Source organism: Lepisosteus oculatus, chromosome 12 (genome assembly GCF_040954835.1).
Source record: "Lepisosteus oculatus isolate fLepOcu1 chromosome 12, fLepOcu1.hap2, whole genome shotgun sequence".
NCBI classification, from domain to species: Eukaryota; Metazoa; Chordata; class Actinopteri; order Semionotiformes; family Lepisosteidae; genus Lepisosteus; species Lepisosteus oculatus.
In genome coordinates, this window is record NC_090707.1 from 24,291,972 (window position 1) to 24,313,011 (window position 21,040).

At 39.0% G+C, this 21,040-nt stretch overlaps 1 protein-coding gene and 1 long non-coding RNA gene across 7 annotated transcripts; one reads left to right on the plus strand and one right to left on the minus strand.

The window, feature by feature from the left end:
- The first annotated feature begins 675 nt into the window (after positions 1-675).
- Positions 676-17,668, plus strand: atg9a (ATG9 autophagy related 9 homolog A (S. cerevisiae)). 6 transcript variants are annotated; one of them, XM_015359219.2, is made up of 17 exons: positions 676-830; positions 1,203-1,258; positions 1,962-2,132; positions 2,814-2,963; positions 3,569-3,612; positions 4,098-4,162; positions 4,439-4,600; positions 6,491-6,632; positions 7,653-8,401; positions 8,901-9,054; positions 9,812-9,991; positions 10,444-10,665; positions 11,452-11,693; positions 11,890-12,007; positions 12,920-13,127; positions 13,507-13,652; positions 14,534-17,668. In XM_015359219.2, exons 4-17 carry the CDS (start codon positions 2,861-2,863, stop codon positions 14,540-14,542), a joined length of 2,544 nt encoding a protein of 847 aa, XP_015214705.1. In that variant the 5' UTR covers positions 676-830; positions 1,203-1,258; positions 1,962-2,132; positions 2,814-2,860; the 3' UTR covers positions 14,543-17,668. The 6 variants fall into 6 exon arrangements, with proteins under 6 accessions (XP_015214705.1, XP_015214704.1, XP_006636776.1 ...); XM_015359218.2 differs by having other exon boundaries at positions 676-812; XM_006636713.3 differs by having other exon boundaries at positions 676-812; positions 12,923-13,127.
- A 117-nt stretch (positions 17,669-17,785) lies between these two features.
- On the minus strand, positions 17,786-20,621 carry LOC107078814 (uncharacterized). Its single transcript, XR_011191231.1, has 2 exons — positions 20,565-20,621; positions 17,786-18,413 (listed from the first exon to the last, which is right to left on the minus strand). It is a non-coding gene; the product is annotated as an uncharacterized lncRNA (long non-coding RNA).
- Positions 20,622-21,040: the final 419 nt, after the last annotated feature.

The following is a 21,040-nucleotide window of genomic DNA, read 5'->3' on the forward strand; positions in this document are numbered from 1 at the left end:
GCCAATGGGAAATTTGGCCAGGACGCCGGGGTACACCCCTACTCTTTTCGAGAAACACCCTGGGATTTTTAATGACCACAGAGAGTCAGGACCTCGGTTTTACGTCTCATCCGAAGGACGGCGCCTGTTTACAGTATAGTGTCCCCGTCACTATACAGGGGCATTAGGACCCACATGGACTGCAGGGTGAGCGCCCCCTGCTGGCCCCACTAACACCTCTTCCAGCAGCAACCTTAGTTTTTCCCAGGAGGTCTCCCATCCAGGTACTGACCAGTAATTTCATTATGAATTTCATGAAATTTTAACTACTGCACCGTATCAATGATTGACAAATTAAATAATAATGATGATAGATGGACAGGCAATTATGATTCATACTTTATGTATTGCCCGCGTTCAGAAGAAAAAAAACCCGGAAAGGTCCAAAATTATTTGGCAGCTTCGTATCGAGTGTATAAAGGACTCCAATGATTATGTTAATCGGTAACAATCTTTTCAGATTTCAGATTATGACTGGTATGCACATACATAAAGTACATACTCCTGGAGTCTCAGTTTGTAGAAGTGCACACTGCACGATTGTTATGAGACAGAAAAAAACGGAGGGGGATAGTCGACGACTGCTTCGGTCTAAATCGATTGGTTGTTGTTGTACTTTTTCTTAAAGAATCCGTCGTGGATTGGCTGTAGTGGCTGTCGATCACTACATTGACAGGTTCTGGATGTATAGTGAGAAATGAAACCAAAACTGCTTGTCTGTGACTTGCCAGAAACATATGAAAAGATACATTCTCTCAAATACAGGTTTAAAGGTAAGCGAAAATATAGAGGTAAGTACTTGTGAAGGACAACCTGCAAATTACCAACCGCACTGCCGTGTTTATGTAATGGTTTACGGATCTACATTACGTGTACATTCGATTTACCTATGACAGAAATGGATGTCAGTGACTTCACTGTAGGTTTTACATTAAACATAATTTTATCGATATAAGTGTATTGCTCATAACGACATGTAATACAGTTGCCAAGTAAATAATAGATGTGGTCGAATGGACAGGTTATGGTATTTACAATAACACGAACCAAATCATACTGCGATGCACAGCTCTCCAGACCAGTGTGACTTAGTGTGTAAATGATTTGAAGACATTAGATTATCTAAAGGAGATGTAATTCACAGTGTTGTTTTTATTCCACAGACGCAGTTTATGAGGCTAGGACTGGAATTTTAAACAGGTCGATTGAAATGCAAGAGGTAAGAGGTTGGAGTTGTGCTAGGAAAATCTTGTCGGAAAGGAAACTGGACCTTCGTTCGGAAGAAGAGAAAGGATACCGCACTCGTCTGCTTTTCTGTTTTCGTTTTGACGTGACATACAGTAGTGTTGACCCGATTGAGGGTGCTGTGTGTCCACTAATTACTCCAAACGCCTGTCCAAAAGGAGTGTCGCGACTTTGGAGTTTGGCGTCTTTGTTAAATTGATATTTTTAAGAGAGTTCGGCTAATATAATACACCAGGTAATGAGAAAGTGATGATTACAAAACGCAGACGGATTAAGGAGTGCGATCGTTGTGTGGGTGGTGTGCAAAGCAGGCCAATCCGATTCGGCAACCCTGCAGCAGAAACTAACTTAGTTGTTTACCATTGTGGGCTTTGGCTGGTGATAGAGGTATTCAGATAGAATCAGAAAACGGAAAGTATGTTCATGACGTTTGTCGTTTTATATGTTACGGTCTGAAATTTGTATTGGCGTTTAGTGCAAAGATCCATCTGTAGAAGTACCTGCGTAGATTCACCAGTCGATAGCATTGTTACAGCTCTGCACTAGTAGTAGAGACGCAATTTAGTCTTCCGAAAAGTCAGGGCTGTTCTCACCAGTTCGCGAGGAAAAGCTTGCGCTTGCTATCCTATAATGTATTTATCCAAGTTTTCCTTTTCACTTTTGTTCCCTATCTGCAGGGAGAATATTATACAGTTCTATACACAACAGACTTTTGGGGTTACCCGCCTCCTCACCACAAAAATGAATAGTACAGTATGTTTGCAAACCATTAATGTTTCAGTAAAATCTACAAGAATTAATACATTGTGCAGAAAAAATACATTATAAACCAAATACAAATCATGACGGTAAGAATAAAGATAATTTTAAGAAATCATCCTTGTTATACGAAGTGATATTCAGCATGATTAAAGGTTTATTTGTGTCTCCTCCATTTTACATGGTTCAACAAATCCAACTCCTCCCACAAATGTTTGGAACATAGAAGAGGCATTAGCACAAAGTGGTGACTAAAGACTAAAAGATCAAGGATATGTGATATGTGTGTAATAAGTCACCTCCTTGTTTTATACTTCTTTGGTTATAGTTTTAAACTATCACTTGGTTATCTCCTCATTTTGATGGAGGTCCCAGCCTCCTCATCCTACGACCACAGGATCAAATCTTACTATACTTAAATACTCAACAAACATCCTCAAACTTTGAATTGATTTTTTATTGGGTTGGTTATTTTCAGCATGACAAAGATTGAAAGCCCAGTCTCACAGAAGTTGAATCGTTTCAGTTATTTTCTTGTGGACCTAAATGAGTACATCATCACATGCTATACCAAAAACTAGGTGATTGATTCTTTGGCTTCAGAAGAGCTGGCAAAAATGAAATCATTTCTTTTTTGAAGCAAGCAAAGTACTTATCATTACACTTCTGAAACAGATTTAAAAGGGACTTTAGACTGGGACTTCTGAAATTGTAAATGAGCTTAAGATTGCATGCAGAGTTCTGTAGCTGTCCCTGTGTCTCCCACCCAGACGAGTAATGGCTCCAAATGAGGCATGGTGTGGAATGAGACAGTAACATGGCCCACTTTGACACCGAGTACCAGCGTCTGGAGGCGTCTTACAATGACTCGCCACCAGGGGAGGAGGACTTGCTGGTGCATGTCCCAGAGGGCAGCAAGTGTAAGCATCACCTCTTTTCATTCACTTTACCCTGGAGATTGTGTTTTCTTAATCCTTCAGTTTCCTTCCATTTAGCTACCCTGTAGGGCAAAACCTACGGGACTTTGGCACCCTTCCATCACTGGTTCCATTACCTGATTATTGTCACCTCTTTAAAATGTACATTCTTGAAGACACAATGGTGCCAAATTGTTGGAACCTGGGGAAGAAAGCTCAGCCTTTATACATATTTCATTATTGTTAATGTGCAGTGATATGTTTTACTGTTATCATTAGAGTTTTGTGTTTGCTAAAAAGGAATGTTGTGCTTTAAACAGTAAAACAACTGTAAATAACTGTGCTTCATGTAAAAGACCAAACCTAGCTTTAGCGAGAAGTACCATTATATTTAGTCAGTGTGAGTACTGTCCAATAAATCACATGGCAATCTGTGAAAAAAAATATCCTTCTCTTTCTAATGGTTTTAGCTGATAAAGATGGCTTATAAAAGTTAATTCATTTATTGGTCTAATGCGTCTTACTGAATATACAGAGCACACATTGTGCAACATTTTTTGTACTTGTTGATCCTGTTTAATGATGTATGCTTTTTTTCTCGCATGCAGCCCAGTGGCATCATATAGAAAACCTGGACCTCTTTTTTCAGAGAATATCCTTTTTGTGAAGCCCAGAATACACAGTTTACTCAGAACAGTGATCAGTTTTCCTATCTAGACTATTTTATTGTAGCACATGTATAGTCTGTTTGAGAGTTTTAATTCAGCAAAAGTGAATTGAAAGAAATAACAGACACATGCTGAAACTCCAACCAAAACTGTTTCAGTTTCTGTTTCACCACATCATACACAATGTGCACATTGCTGAGGATGTGTTGAGAAACTGGGGGTGTTTTCCTCCTCACTACTCAGTCAAGGCAGAGTCTTCAGTTTTTTTGCCTCTCAGAAGTTTTCACTTTCAAAATTAAGAAAATATATTTTATTTTGTAACAAAATCCTCACAAGCTGTTACTGGCATGGAAACAATATTTGAGGGTTTTTTTTCCAAATTTTACATCACATCAGAATATATTGCATGCTTCTTTTTTTGCACCGTTTATCATTTTACTGAACTATCCCCTTAACTTTGACATTCTACGTCTATAACCTGCACCAGAAAAATGGCTTCACATGTATGCTGCTTGGGGAGATCTTTGAGCTTGTGTAAGTAAATGTTAGATATTTTAGTATGCTTCAGATCTTCAAAATTCACAAATCATTTTTGTCTAAAGCCTTTATTTCCACTTTGATATTATTGATTGTTTTAGCAATGTTGTGCTGGTGATTGGAAGGCTCTAAAACACATTCTCTTATAAAAATACATTCTTCAAAATTAACATTGAACTATATGTTTTTCTTTGTCCAATTGATATTAACTATTTCAACAGGTTATACAACATCTATGATTATTAAATATAATTGTTAATTTCTGTCTCACAGGCAATTGGTATTTGTTGTCACCTTTACCGTGTTCCTGGCAAACTGCATTGATTATGACATTTTGTTTGCTAACAAAATGGTCAACCACACTCACCAGACACAGGAGACTTTTAAAGTCACACTTCCCGATGCATTTCTGCCTATGAATGTCTGCAGTTCCAGGTAAAACCAGCTTTATGCTTTAGAATGTCTCCTTTTGATGGTCTGTTCTAAAAGTAGATCATTTTTTAGGTAATATTACCCTTACAAATGGCTCCAAATGACTCCCTTTTGTTTCATATAATGTCATGACTTGTCAGGGACTATACAGTGCCTTGCGAAAGTATTCGGCCCCCTTGAACTTTTCAACCTTTTGCCACATTTCAGGCTTCAAACATAAAGATATAAATTTTTTATTTTATGTGAAGAATCACCAACAAGTGGGACACAATTGTGAAGTGGAACGAAATCTATTGGATTTTTGAAACTTTTTTAACTAATAAAAAAATGAAAAGTGGGGCGTGCAAAATTATTCGGCCCCTTTACTTTCAGTGCAGCAAACTCACTCCAGAAGTTCAGCGAGGATCTCTGAATGATCCAATGTTGTCCTAAATGACTGATGGTGATAAATAGAATCCACCTGTGTGTAATCAAGTCTCTGTATAAATGCACCTGCTCTGTGATAGTCTCAAGGTTCTGTTGAAAGCGCAGAGAGCATCATGAAGACCAAGGAACACACCAGGCAGGTCCGTAATACTGTTGTGGAGAAGTTTAAAGCCGGATTTGGATACAAAAAGATTTCCCAAGCTTCAAACATCCCAAGGAGCACTGTGCAAGCGATCATCTTGAAATGGAAGGAGTATCAGACCACTGCAAATCTACCAAGACCTGGCCGTCCCTCTAAACTTTCAGCTCAGACAAGGAGAAGACTGATCAGAGATGCAGCCAAGAGGCCCATGATCACTCTGGATGAACTGCAGAGAACTACAGCTGAGGTGGGAGAGTCTGTCCATAGGACAACAATCAGTCTTACACTGCACAAATCTGGCCTTTATGGAAGAGTGGCAAGAAGAAAGCCATTTCTCAAAGATATCCATAAAAAGTCTCGTCTAAAGTTTGCCACAAGCCACCTGGGAGACACCCCAAACATGTGGAAGAAGGTGCTCTGGTCAGATGAAACCAAAATCGAACTTTTTGGCCACAATGCAAAACGATATGTTTGGCGTAAAAGCAACACAGCTCATCACCCTCAACACACCATCCCCACTGTCAAACATGGTGGTGGCAGCATCATGGTTTGGGCCTGCTTTTCTTCAGCAGGGACAGGGAAGATGGTTAAAATTGAGGGGAAGATGGATGCAGCCAAATACAGGACCATTCTGGATGAAAACCTGTTGGAGTCTGCAAAAGACCTGAAACTGGGACAGAGATTTATCTTCCAACAAGACAATGATCCCAAACATACAGCAAAATCTACAAAGGAATGGTTCACAAATAAACGTATCCAGGTGTTTGAATGGCCAAGTCAAAGTCCAGACCTGAATCCAATCGAGAATCTGTGGAAAGAGCTGAAAACTGCTGTTCACAAACGCTCTCCATCCAACCTCACTGAACTCGAGCTGTTTTGCAAGGAAGAATGGGCAAGAATTTCAGTCTCTCGATGTGCAAAACTGATAGAGACATACCCCAAGCGACTTGCAGCTGTAATCGCAGCAAAAGGTGGCTCTACAAAGTATTAACGCAAGGGGGCCGAATAATTTTGCACGCCCCACTTTTCATTTTTTTATTAGTTAAAAAAGTTTCAAAAATCCAATAGATTTCGTTCCACTTCACAATTGTGTCCCACTTGTTGGTGATTCTTCACATAAAATAAAAAATTTATATCTTTATGTTTGAAGCCTGAAATGTGGCAAAAGGTTGAAAAGTTCAAGGGGGCCGAATACTTTCGCAAGGCACTGTATTTAGTGTCATTACTGTTTAAAATTTTATTGAAGTTAATCTTACTTCACAAAATCATTCTTTGTTTTCATTCATAAAAAGATTAAATAATCTTGTGTCTTATCTCTTTTCCAGGATCCGAAACAATGTTTTTGTCATCTTCATTTTGATAATAGCTGGAGTGTTTTGGCTCCATCGCCTGGTTAAATTCATCTACAATATCTGTTGCTATTGGGAAATCCGTTCTTTCTACGTCAATGCTTTGAGGATGTCCATGGTAGGGAATGTCCATTGTATTCCTCAAAAGTTTTTTAACTTACTGCAAATTAATTTCAGCTAAGTCAAAATCATGTTCCTGTCAATAAAACTGCCAGCATATGCTGGAGAGAAAGTAGTAGCATGCTATGACCCATCCCCATCTTACTAGTCTTCTTCTTCTTCTTCTTCTTCTTCTTCTTCAACAGTTATCTGTACATTTGAATTCTATACACTTCCAAGATTGAAAGATGACCTCTGATTTGGGCATCGGTTTACAAAATCTGAGGAACTCTTGAGCTGAATAAGAACTTGGAAATGTACAGTGTATCCTAACACTAGCCATAATTGCATAACATAACAGAACATCTGATCATGCATTCATAGGAATGTGCATGGAAATCACTAAATTATAAATTGAGCTAACTGAAACCAAATTCTTTTTTTTTAGGATTCTTTAAGGATTGCCCTGAAACTTTACAATTTTTTTGCGCACCCTGTCAAAAGTACCATACTCCTGTTTCTTGATTATAGTCCATGCTGAGTAGCTGTTGAAACCTAATTAAATGTGTGAAATTGATGTAAGAAGTGCATTAGGACTGTGCAAAGTTCAGGATTCTTCATCTGTCTACTGTGGATCGATGTCTACAGTGGATAAAAGTACTGTGGAGAACGTTTATTGCAAAATGGCAATATAAACTGAAACACAGATTTTGATTTTTCACAAGGAACATCTCAGTCCTTTTTACTTTGCATTTACAATGCCATCATGAGCCAGCAATCCACCAGTACAGATCTTCATGATATTAGATGTGCAGTATGGTCATCAGCACCCATAAATGTTTCATTCAGTGGCACTGTGACAAAATATATTTGCATTCTACTATCTGTTGTTACATCCAGAGCAAATAATGTACTACAAAGTTTGATGTCTTTAAAATGCGCCTGATCTTGGAGTATTATTAACTTAAAATTTGTTCATTTAATTTATCATTTTTTACAATAGAGAAATATGAATTAGCTCTGATCTTGACCCCCACAGGCTGACCTGCCCTACTTCACATGGCAGGAGGTACAGGCGAGGATCATCGAGATCCAGAAGGAGCACCAGATCTGCATCCACAAGAAGGAGCTGACTGAGTTGGACATCTACCACCGCATCCTGCGCTTCAAGAACTATATGGTCGCCATGGTCAACAAGTCCCTGCTGCCCATCCGATTTCGTGTGCCTGTCCTGGGTGACGCTGTCTTCTACACCCGGGGACTCAAGTACAACTTTGAGCTAATCTTTTTCTGGGGTCCAGGCTCTCTCTTCGAGAATGAGTGGAGTCTGAAGCCTGAGTACAAGCGAGGTGGCAATCGACTGGAGCTGGCAGATAAGCTGAGCAACCGGATCCTATGGATCGGTGTGGCAAACCTACTACTGTGCCCTGTCATCCTGATCTGGCAGATCCTCTATGCTTTCTTTAGCTACACTGAGGTCATCAAGAGGGAACCTGGCAGTCTAGGTGCCCGCTGCTGGTCCCTCTATGGGCGCTGCTACCTGCGCCATTTCAATGAGCTGGATCATGAGCTCATGTCCCGGCTCAGCAAGGGCTACAAGGCTTCCTCCAAGTACATGAACTGCTTTATGTCACCACTGCTCACTGTGGTGGCCAAGAATGTGGCCTTCTTTGCTGGATCTATCCTGGCTGTGCTCATTGCTCTCACCATCTATGATGAGGATGTGCTGGCTGTGGAGCACGTTCTGACCAGCATCACCCTACTGGGCGTCTGTGTCACCATCTGCAGGTGAGTTTTCCCAGCTGTCAGGAAAGTGAGTCTAAACTGAGGTTTAAAAAATTGAGTCTTAGAAATGTTTAAGGGACTATGGACTTTTTTACTCTGGGGGCAGCATAGTGTAGTGCCTATGGCTCGGTATTCATAACTAGAAGGTTTAAGTCCTTGGTGTAGACACTGATGTTGTATCCTTGAGTAAGATCATTTATCATACAAGCATTGCTAGTGGTATCCCAGTAAAGGACTAGCATCCAGTTGAAAACAGGGAAAATCTATTAAAAAAAGACCAGATGAGCATCTAGTCTTGAACATGAGCCTTCTTTCCAGTGATAATGCCTAAATGAAGAGCATGTAATTCTCTTGTGTAATCTTACTGAGTATGGAATACAGGTTTCAACAATAACCTTATTATGAAGAGAAATACTATTCTGAGTCTTCATAAGTTTACTTTTGAGTCTTTTATGAGTTAATTGCTGTTGTACCATAGTCCATTTCTACTGCTTAATTGCAGGTCCTTTATCCCAGACAAGCACATGGTGTTTTGCCCAGAACAGCTACTGAAGGTGATCTTAGCCCATATCCACTACATGCCTGACCACTGGCAGGGAAACGCCCATCGCTATGAGACTCGTGATGAGTTTGCACAGCTCTTCCAATACAAAGCTGTGAGTAAGAGAATGCAGGAAACTGTAGACTTTGTGTTTGGTTAACTTTGGAACCTTTAAGATAATTCAGAACTTTCAAGTGTACCGTGATGCACATTATAAGGTGTTTCCAGATCAAGATGAAATTGGTCTTACAAATCCTAATTTTATAGGCCAAAACATCTATTACTATAATTATATTTTATTTTCAGAAATCTACACCTTACCTCAAATGATTATTAAAAAAACTTGTAACTGGGGATAAGTTACTGAGGTTGAATTATTGTGGTCCTTCTAGTATTCCTGGGTTGAACTGAAAACCTTGCCTTCTCATCAAAAGCAGAGGATTCTAAAAGGATTGAACAGTCCCCTGCCTCTTTTTCCATATTTTTTCGTGAAGGATTCATAAGAACATAAGAAAGGTTACAAAGGAGAGGAGACCATTAGGCCCATATATCCTGTTTGGTAGTTATTAGTTAATTGACCCAGGGATCTGATCCAGCCATTTCTTGAAAATACAACCGTTAGGGTACTGCAAAGTTGATTGATTAAGCATTCTGTAATCTAGATCATTTACACAATTAAAACAAGCAGTGGCTCTAATACAGCCTGCAGTACTCCACTAATTACATCACCCAAATTTCAGTATTTACCCCTTACTTGTGACTACTCAGATATTAAATGTATAAAAATAAAATCAAACAAATTATTCTAATTATCTGTTTAATAACCACATTTTTAACATTTAATTTAATTAACTCTTTCATTTTCCTGTTAGGTGTTCATTCTGGAGGAGCTAGTGAGCCCAGTGATAACTCCTCTCATTCTGATCTTCTGTCTGCGCCGCAAATCCCTGGAGATCATCGACTTCTTCCGCAACTTCACGGTGGAGGTGGTAGGAGTGGGGGACACTTGTTCTTTCGCACAGATGGATGTCCGGCAGCACGGCCACCCGGCAGTAAGAGCTTTGGGCTTTGAAGGACGCTATGTTTGACCAGACTTTTCCGGTCCCAGACTGTTGGAGAGAAGTTGTTTTAGACATTACTGCTGGCTCATTTTGTCCGATTCATTTATCATTATGGTGTTGATATCTTTCATGTGTTTAAAACACAACATCAGACTATGGTCATACAGTACATGCTCCTAGGAATCCAGTGAAATTTACAAAGCATGCTTCATAGACTGTATTGGTTTTGCAGAAAACTATAACATTACAAATAGGCGTCAATGATGAAACCTTCATCTCTGTTTTCAAAGCTATCATTCTTCACTTAGTAGCATGTCATTATATTTTGATTTTTTACACTCCTTATTACATAAAGTTTATGTGTATACTGTATACAGTATTGGTATCATTATTTCATTGCAGTCTGTTATATCTTTGACTGTAACTTACGTGCTGTCCCATAGTGGATGTCCGCTGGGAAGACCGAGGCCTCAATCTACCAGCAGGCGGAGGATGGGAAAACAGAGCTGTCTCTCATGCATTTTGCCATCACCAACCCACACTGGCAGCCTCCTCGCGAGAGCACACACTTCATCAGCCAGCTCAAGGAGAGGGTGCAGCGCGAGGCAGCTAGCGCGCCACTGCCAGAGAACCACCTCTTCAGCTCAATCCAGTCGGAGTCTGAGGTACACAGGCTTACAGTCTTGCTGGCTGTCCTTTTATTTTAAGCTAGTTTGTCTATCACCACATTTGGAACTTATAGGGCAACTTCCCACAGTTACAATACAAGCGATTTATGGTGAAACATTTTTTACTTTGAAAAAGTTTTTTCAAAAGCCACATGTGCTTATGGCTTGAATTTCTTTGAAATGTTAAAAATGAGAGGATGACATTAGATCCATTTGCATCTTATTTGCACCTATTTCTACAGTACCTTACTAGTCCTAGGAACTCATCCAGATATTTCTTGAAGGATCCCAGGCAAATGGCTTAGACAACACTGCTGGGTCATTTGTTCCAGACATACATGACTCCCATAGAACGGGCTTTGTCAGTTCCTTTAAGATTCTTCTTTATGCAGTATTAAAAAAAATGTTTTTCCCTGTGTGCTACTTTGCAGTGCAGGTCCAATTTTCATACACAATATCTGCCCAGTGCATTGTGTAATCTTTACTTCCCTTGATTCCAATTTTACACTTTATATAGGATGCCCAACATTTTGTCAGACATTTCCAGCACTTCTCCGCATGATCTAAAGGAGAACGCTTCCAAGTGTGGTACTAATTTTGCATTTTTAAGTCATTATTAGGTTTAAATAACAGTACTACAAATAACATTTGTAGTGCAAGCATCCCACTACAAGCTGGGTTTGTTTCAGTGGTTAACATATTTCACATTAAGGTGTTCAGCAGAGAACCTCTGTGTTTACCCATGGTTTTCAAAAGACCACATTGCTCGTTTCTGTCTTACAGCCTCACAGTCTGATCGCTAACCTTCTGGTAGGACCCCCATCTCTGCTGTCGCTCCAGATGGGCCGGGAGGGTCCTGTGGCCAATCAAGTCTCAAGCACAGCTGGCAGTGACGTGGCCTCGGCCCTGCGCTCCCTCTCCCCTCTGAGCACCAGCCAGCATCTCCGGGGCAGCTACACCTCCACACGTCTGCCCCGCAGTGACCTGGCCCCTCTCACAGGGACCAGAGCCATGGTGGGCTCTGGGTAAGAGCACACGCCTGACCTCGGGCTCGTTTAACAAAACAGTCATGTGCAGAAGCAATAGTTACATTGAAAAAATGAGATTAATTCTTTTGGATCATGTACTATACTAAAAACCAACTAATACTAAAAGCATATCTTAAATCTAGAAATCCTGTAACATTCAGTAACACAGGTGTTTTCTATTCTGACAATAAAGAACTGATGCCCACACAGCCAGCTCTGGCAGCAGCGCGTGGGAGGGTCAGCTGACCAGCCTGGTCCTCTCTGAGTATGCCTCTACAGAGATGAGCATTCACGCACTCTACATGCATGAGGTATGGTCCTTCAATAGAAAAAAAAATTGACTCTTTTACCTGTGTTCCAACAATGCTTAAAATTGCAGAGCCCACAGATGGCCATTTCCATTGTTTGTGCTCATATAGTAGGTTGCACCATTTAGTGAAAGCATCATACAACAGTTGTATATAAAATTGTGATTTATTTCTTAAAGTACTAGACTTTTCTAGACCTCTGAAAAAGAAATCAATTGGCGGCTTAAATGTAACTATTTTAAGCTTGCACATACAATGTACAGTATACTGTGGAACATTACAGCAACAGTTCCAGAGGTAGGATGCACATGCACTGAGGGTGTAGCCTGTAGCTTCCTCTTTTGGGAGTGTATTGTGATAGAGCATTTTTGAATTTACAGGGTTAATGTGCTGGTGGTTGTCCCTAGTGTGACGATTACACCGAGTCCTAGACTGCTCCTTCTTAATGGAGCTATAATTAAAGAGTTATAATTAGTAGAGAGTTATAATTAATGAGTATTAATCATGTGGGACTGAGGCATGACATCTTGTTTGTGGGTCTAACTTCTGTTGTTAAAATTCTAGGGTTGGGTGAAGGATTGGATACTTTCTGTAGATTTTATTTTTAAAAAGTCCTGCTTTTTGCTAGGACAGCATGGTCTATGCCTTTTCTATGGTCGATGCTCCTGTTTAACTGGTCATTTTCTCCTGTTTTTTTCTTTTCCATGTGAGCTTCCACTCTTGATTATTTTTTCCTATGTATCCTATCCTTTTGTTCTCAAACAAGAAGAGATCTATTTTTTAAAAGTCCAAATGTTCTTTCCCAGTATAAAGAACTGAAAAGGATTCATTTTAGGGACAATGTTACTACTTGATGTTGTTCAGAATATTGCATATCTTGACATCTGAGACCTCCAATTGGTGTTGGTCTTTAAGCAGGTCCACAAGCAGCACTCCAGAGGGGAGGTGTCACGGCACACATGGCACCGGCAGGAGAGCGACGAGAGCAGCGAGAGTGTTCCCGATGAGGGTGAGGCACTGCCCACCCTGCCTCGCTCCAACACCTTTCCCTCTGCTGCCACACACCGACAGGAGGGGGCGCCGCTGCACCCCACTGGGCAACGCCGCTATGGCGGAAACACAGGTACAGGGCATCAGGAGGTAGTGGGACAAGAAAACGGGAAGGACGATTGTGTAAGAAAAGAAGATAGCCTATGGGGGGAAAAACTGAGGGAAAGGATCTCTTTATTCTAGTCTTGGTGATGGTATTTACTTCTTGAATTCTTTGTTTTCCTACAAATATTGAGTAGATGCAGGAAGTGATTTTATGTACCATCTTATAATATAATAAAAGTCCAGATTTAAAAGCCATGCTTTCAATTTTTTTTCAAACTTTATATTAATGTATGCTAAAGGCATCGAGGCCTGTTTGTTGAACTCCCACACCAAGGTCTATGAGATCACTTATAGACGGCCTCAGCAAGGGAAGAGAAGTTGTGATGCAATCTGTTTCATCTCCCTAGATATTCTCACCGGAGGAGCCAGAACCATTGCCAGGGGCCCCCGCCTCCCCATGGGCGGCTGGGCAGACGAGGCCCAAGCAGGACGGCACCATGATACCGTGCCAGAGGAGGGCTCTGAGGATGAGCTGCCCCCACATATCCACAAGGTACCTTGTCAATCACAGGATCACCTATTATTAATTGAGCAGATGCTTGTATCCTAAGTAACTTATGTAGACGTTAATTACCTGTTTTTTTACAAACAAACCCAGTTACCTGTTTATACAGCTAGGTTTGCTGGAGCAATCTGGGTAAAGTATTTTGCTCAAGTGTATGCACAGCATTGTTCCCACCTGGGAGTTAAACACAGTCCTCTGCTCAACAAGTCCAGAGGCCTAACCGCTACTCCACACAGCCACCCCACTAGTCACTGCCTACTCATACAGTCTTTATTGTTTATGGGAAAGCTTAACAAAGAAAAAAGACTCATCTGTTGAATAATGCAGTTGTGTTTTATGATTTTTCTATAGGCTAACAACACAAGAATGTGTTCTGTTTGTCTGACTACAAATAGTGCCTATGTCAAGAGCATTACATTCACCAGCAGTGAATATCGTGTGCCTAATTAGGCTCTAATCAGTTTGAATTGTATATATCTCAAAAGCTTTTTATGGGACTGAGACCTTTTGTATATGAGCTTTTAAATTAATGTGTTCTTCACCTGAACCTTACCCCTGCTACAGTACATCAGAACAGCACCTTAGTAGAGCTACAGTAGACAGGGTAAATTAACCATTCTTGATTCTAATGGGAAATTGGGCAAAAAGTCTATCTTTGGAAGGTGGATGGAAACCCATGTGAACAGATGCGCAAACCTCCCTATATTCACACACTACAGAGCACTAAAACACACTGCTAAAAGTAGGCAACCTCTGGAGGAAGGTGAGTTAATTGTAATTGTGGAGGTTGCAGCAGGGATGCTCATAATACACTGAATTGTACACTGAGCCTTAATAATGTTTCCCGATTGTTTTTGCCTCGGCTTCAGGTGACGTAACTGACATAACCATTCACCGAGAAAGTGATGGCTACACTTCACGAGAACCTCAAGCACCATCAACAGAGACACATCCTCTCTATAGTTATCAACACTGTGGGACTGCAGGAACGTTTCTGAGCAAAACTACTAGCACTCACCATTCTTTCTCCTATCTTTTCTGTTAGAAAAAATCTTTCAATGTTTTGTGTGGGGAGGGTGATGAGACATTATACTAATGAATACTCCTTACAGCCATATGAGACATTGACTGAAGTCAGTGCCAAAGTGGAGACTACCACACGAAGTGACTGTCTGTGTTCTTATGAAATATTTTAGGTAATTGTGCTTTGAATCACTGCAAGAGCCAGGTTCCAGAGAAAATTGACATCCATTCTTAAAGTAAGGAATATGAATAGTTTTTTATGCCGTCCTGCCTCTGTAGGTCTTGGCAACCAAAGGTGACCCAAAGAATTTGAAGTCATACAATAGTCCAAACAATGCAACAAAAACAGATTGTTCTATTGACAAATGGAAAAAAATAATTCTAAAGAGAATATCTCAAATCAGTAGCATGTTGCAACTAAGGATAGATTCTCATGTGAAACTTAATTGCTGTCATGTTTTATACAATTGAAGACAGTCAACCAGAGAAAATTATTAGATTGGGATTATTAGCAGGCCATGATTGGTAAAGGCCAATGGGAAATTTAGCCAGGACGCCTGGGTTACACCCCTACTCTTTTCGAGAAATGCCCTTAGATTTTTAATGATTACAGAGAGTCAGGACCTCAGTTTGACGTCACCTTTTTACAGTATTGTGTCCCCGTCACTAATTTTTGAAAATTACATTAATCAATGAGTCCAGTTTCTTCATTATAAGTGATTAAATCAATTAAGACTGGAGAAATAAACATTTCAAACATCCAGGCTCTCTAGCCTACTTAAACTGCTGTCTTACTTGATGATGGGTTTATATGCAGTATTCCAAGCCACTGTGACTGCTGGTTTTGTACCATATGACCTCCAAAACATCCGTACTAAATGACAACCTTGATTAATTTGTGATGTATAGACACAGGTGGGACTGGTAAAGTGTTAAACAGTCCCACAATGAATATTACTGATTACAAATACCATTTAGCATTTTGACAACTGACAGCAAATTTAAAAATGACCCAAACAGAATATTAAATTAGCTTGTCATTATGTACTCAGCTGGAGCAAAAACCCCAAAAAGCTTAATAATATCTTAACGACCAGTTTAACACCTTCTCCCAGCTCTTCCATTTGTCATTCTTTAAAGAGTTATGGAAAACCTGCAGACACAGGCTCTCCACTTGGCCCTTGAAGACACTGCAGTGCTCTTCCCAGCAGGTGGCAATCCTCAGCAAACAGGAGAACTGATCCTGGGGAAGTGCTGTACATATGTCTTGTGAATTAAGTACATTCAGAAGGTCAATTAAGATATTTTATTTTTGCACTTTATTAATCTGGTATGGATAACTGTTAAGTTCTGGACCTGTGTTTTAGAAGGACGTTTATATACAAACCTATTCCATTTTTATTAGTGATTTTTATATGACATTTCTAAATATGGCATGTTATCCTTGTAAAGACATGACACTGAAACTATCATTTTGCTAGTAGTGACTCTTCAGTATATAGTATATAATAACATAAAGATAATGGTAATCTTAATGGCAAAAAATAGAAATGCAAAGTAATTCTTTGAATATATGTTAATACAAATAAGCAGCTTATATTTTACAGTGTCCATGTGGAAGTACACACAATACACACAGCCTATGCTGTGAGTAACTATAAAGTAAATGTTTTGATTTGGGAAGGATTTAATTTAAAAATTAATAATCAACAGTTAAATGATCAGAAACCTTAAAAGTTTTTTTCAAGAAATTTGTCATGAAATGCCTTCTTTCAAGTTAAAGCAGTCTTTTTGCAGCTGTGCTTTAGTTTAATAAATTGTGCCATATTTAGCAATGCTTAAAATTCCCCTATGCTTTCGAGAATTGTAATTTGTACGTATGTTCCGTTTGTAAAAACTGCTTAGAACCACTAAAAATCATAGCTAGTATCATTGAGTAAAAGTAGCCCTGTGGTTACAGTATGTAGAGTACAAGCACATTCTTGATATTAGGGAATTATGCAGTCAATAGAATGTTGTTGTTTGTCCAAATGTTCTCATCTATTCAAAATGCACTATTGTTTAAAAAATCTTAAGGATGTCTTTTACAGTCAGCATTTTTGGGAGGAACAGTTAGAGGGTTTTCAACTATATCTCCTGTTTTAAAAGTGCTTGATTATTGATTATTGTGAATATAAAAGGGTTCACAGGAACACGTCATAGGGTTTGAGGTATATAGGGCTTGGAGAGTTTACAGTGTTAGAAAATACAAATGAGAAGAGACTAAAAATCTACACTGAAAATAAGAAGGGAATGGAAGGGAAACCATAAACTATAAGATACACTTGAAAGTATGCTTCATTTTATGACTGAAAATCCAACTTGCTGGTCTGACTAACGCTTCTGTACTGAAGGAATTTTTTTACTTCAAACATTGTGAGGCCCAGTTTCTGATTAATCAATTCCATAATCCAAGTTTACAATTCTTAAATTCTAATAAAACCGTTAACGTATAAACAAGTCACAGAAGTAATTGTTTTTTTCATAAGGGAAAGAGAAAATAACGCATAACTAAATGAAGCGTTCCCAGTTGCAAATATGAACAATGGTGCCCATGGCCTTTGCACAACACCAATATGAATTGTTCCAAAGAGCTGTGCAGACTTCAGCATAAAGTTAATTTTCAAAGGGGTGTGATAAAAGAATCCTAATGTAGAAATGTCTACACATTTCCTGCATTAAACTGAGGTTCTTGCTGCAGAAATATGGTTCTGAAATGTATTGCCAGACAGGGCATGACTTGACTCCTTCAGCTGCTGTCATGGATGTGTGATAGTAGATAACATCAATCTGAAATTTACTGTAGGTCAGATTAGTTTTCAAAACTCAAGTGTGACTGTCAATAGTACTGTGCATAAATGTTTCTTTTTTATAGATATAACGTATGTATATTGCATATTTTGTACAGTTAGATAATCCATTAATAAAACATATACAGTATAGTGAGTTTTACCTTTCTTCATTAAATGTGACCCAATGCCTTCAACGCCCTCACTGCCTCCAAATATTTGGATTTAGTACATTAGTCACAAAAAGCTTTAAGCTATTCACTTAAAAACTTACTACTAATATCAGTCTTTAATAAACTTAAAATACACATACAAGGAGGTAAAATATTTTCCTTTAGATTTACATTTTCTTTTGCAGTATAAAACACAACATTTTTAGAAAACAAAAAGCTGGATATTCCTTTTCACTACAACACACAACAAAACTTAATATGTTCTGATTTTCCAACAGAAATGTCAAATTATACTAAATATTACATACATGGATATTGAAAAACTCTGTTACATCTTTACCAGTACTTCCCTATTATAATGTTTATTTAAATCAAAAGTTATTGCAAACACAGTGAGATATTGGCTCCTACGATTCACAAACCCACTCCTTTTGCAGACTCAATTTAATAGGGTAAATTCCAAGATTAAGTGAAAACTATAATCCACGTAGGCTTGCAGAACAGAAAACACCTCTGTCTTCTAAAACTGCATGAGAGGATGTTCTCACGAATGTGTGGATTTCAGACTCACTTGACTGTCTTAGCATTCCTTCGTGCAATGCCAGCTTTTCCTAAAGTTGCAGGGATACCCAGGTTGGCGACATATGCTTCCAACAGCAGGTCCTCCTTTTTCTGGGAATGGTTGGATCCTCTCTTCTGGGTATCACTATTCATTTTCTCCTCCACTGATATACCAAAAGAGACAGAGAGGAAAACAAATACTATTTCCCTTTTGTTTACTTCATTCAAGCCCCAGAGAAATCTTCTAGCAAAAGCAGATTTGCAGTGTGTAGTGGATTTGTTACTAGTCTGTAATAATTCCTTCTACTCTCACTGCTTTCTGGTCAAGTCATCCCAACACGTGCAATGCCTAAAAATGTTTATGAACACCAAGATAAATATGGGGTCATAGTTTTTAATTTAATTAAATTTCGTATGTTTACCATGACAACCTTCTTGAATCAAAATGATATATTATATAAATATCCAATAAAGTTTAGTTACTAATTCCACGTCTCATGAAACAAAATAATGTATGAATTAAAACAATAATGTGTAATTAAGGTACAGTTAAGCCTGTACTTAGCTCAGTTAAGGGAATAATTAGAATCAGATGTTTTAACATTTAGGCAGAGCGTAAACATTACAATTGAAAAGTCCCACCATATATAAAGATCAGAAACCTGAGTTTAGTGCTCCCCATACAGGTATGTATAAACAAGTTATACCATAATCTGAGGAAATCACCAAGGATCTCAGAAAAACGGTTATTGATGGTCACGCGTCCAGAAAGGGTTACAAAACCATTTCTAAGGATTCAGAGTTCCGACAACCCACTGTCAGACAGTCTAAATGGAGAAAGTTCAAGTCACTTTACGGAGTGGTCGTCCTACCAAAACCCCTCCAAGAACAAAGTGGAAAGCATTGAAAGAGTTACAAAGAAACTCAGAGCAAAATCTGACAAACTGCAGGTCACTTTTTGCCTTGGCCGATATCAATGTTCCGGATTCAACCATCAGAAATTGGCCGAACAAGAATGGTGTTCGTGGAAGGATACCAAGGAGAAAATTGCTGGCCTTCCTGTCTGAGGTTTGCAAAAGAGCACACAGATGATCAACAAGGCTTCTGTAATAATGTTCTCTGGACAGACTAGTCAAAGATTGAACTCTTTGACTTCAATGAGAAACATTATGTTTGGTGAAAAGAAGAACTAGTAAGCTCAACCATTAATCACAATGGGGAGCGTGTGATGGTTTGGGGCTGCTTTGTTGCCTCAGGACATGGATGGCTGACATTCACTGACACAACCATGAAGATTCAAGAGTAGAATGTCAGACCATCTGGCTATGACCTGGAGCTAAACCGAAAGCAGGTCTGTAGCAAGACATCCTAAACATACAAGCAGATCTACAAAAGAATGGCTAGATAAGAATAAATTCAGCGTTTTACGTGTTCTGGTCAAAGGTCTAAACCTCAGCAAAATGCTGTGGCACGACCTGAAGCAAGCTGTCCGTGCAAGCAGTTCTGTAAATACGAATGGGTCAAAATTACCCAAAGACAATATGAGAAACTTATCAACCATTACAGGAAACAATTCAGAGGCTGTCATTACTACAAAAGGGGGTGCCACTGATGGAGTTTGTCACACATGGATATTGAATGTTGCATCATTTGAGGATAAATACATTTTGAGAGAGTATCATGTTTTGTGTCACTTGTTTCATCACTTTAGCTTTATCTATTATTAGGCCTTATGTTAGGATCTAATAACATTTTAAATTTAAAATATGTGAAGATCCTAATGGGATCGCAAACTTTTTCTCAGCAATGCGTTTCAAACTTGCTCCTGCTCTGGTAAACTAGTTCTGTGTACACTATCACAAAGCTGTTTTCATATTTTAGAAATACATTTTCATGTTTTTGTACAATAATTGTTAAGCATCTCAAGACTTGGATGAAATAAAGTTACTATACTATTGCAAGGCAATTTCTTTGTTAATCAGTACTGCAGTACTCTGTAGGTAACACAGTATACCTTTACTCTGATTTGGTGTTGTAATACAACTCTGTATACGATAACATATACATTGCTCTTCTTTTCTGTACTCTTTCAATCCCCTCAAGAAGAATGTCTAAACTGTTGAGTGTATTTCTGTAAATGGCCATTGATTCTATGATACCTAGTGAAATTCAATTAAACAGGATAAAATGTCTCGCAGATGCTCTTTTCAAAGATAAGATAAAACTACCATATAAACAATATCCCTTCTTAAATATCTTGCTTCTTGGTTCAATCAAAATAAATTGTTTTCACTGATGTTCTGTTTTGGACTAACCTGCCTGGCACAGGCCCTCTGTCTCTTCAAGAGACTCCCTGATCTTGCTGCACTGGACAGCTTTCTTCTGATCCCACAGGGAGACTTGTCTCTTCTCCAGAACATCCATCTCCCTCCTCATGTCTTTCTCCATTGCCTTCTGCTTCCTCTCCATGCTTTCCAGAGAGCTGCAAAGAGAAAGTTCAGAAATATGCATGCACTAGGTCCATTAAATCAAAGTGTATTGTACTCAATTCATAATAAGGATTGGTTTGCACACATCGTATTCCATGCACTGATGAAGAATACATACAACCTGGCAAAATATCTACAGTACTTGTGTACAGATTAATTGATAATATTGACCAATATGACCTGAGAGCTAATGACTTTAGTTATATTAATTTTCATTGAAGATAAATCCTGCATGAGGATGGAATGATGTTTGACCCCAAATTAAAAAGGTAATTAAAAAAGAGAATATGTGGAAGATGACA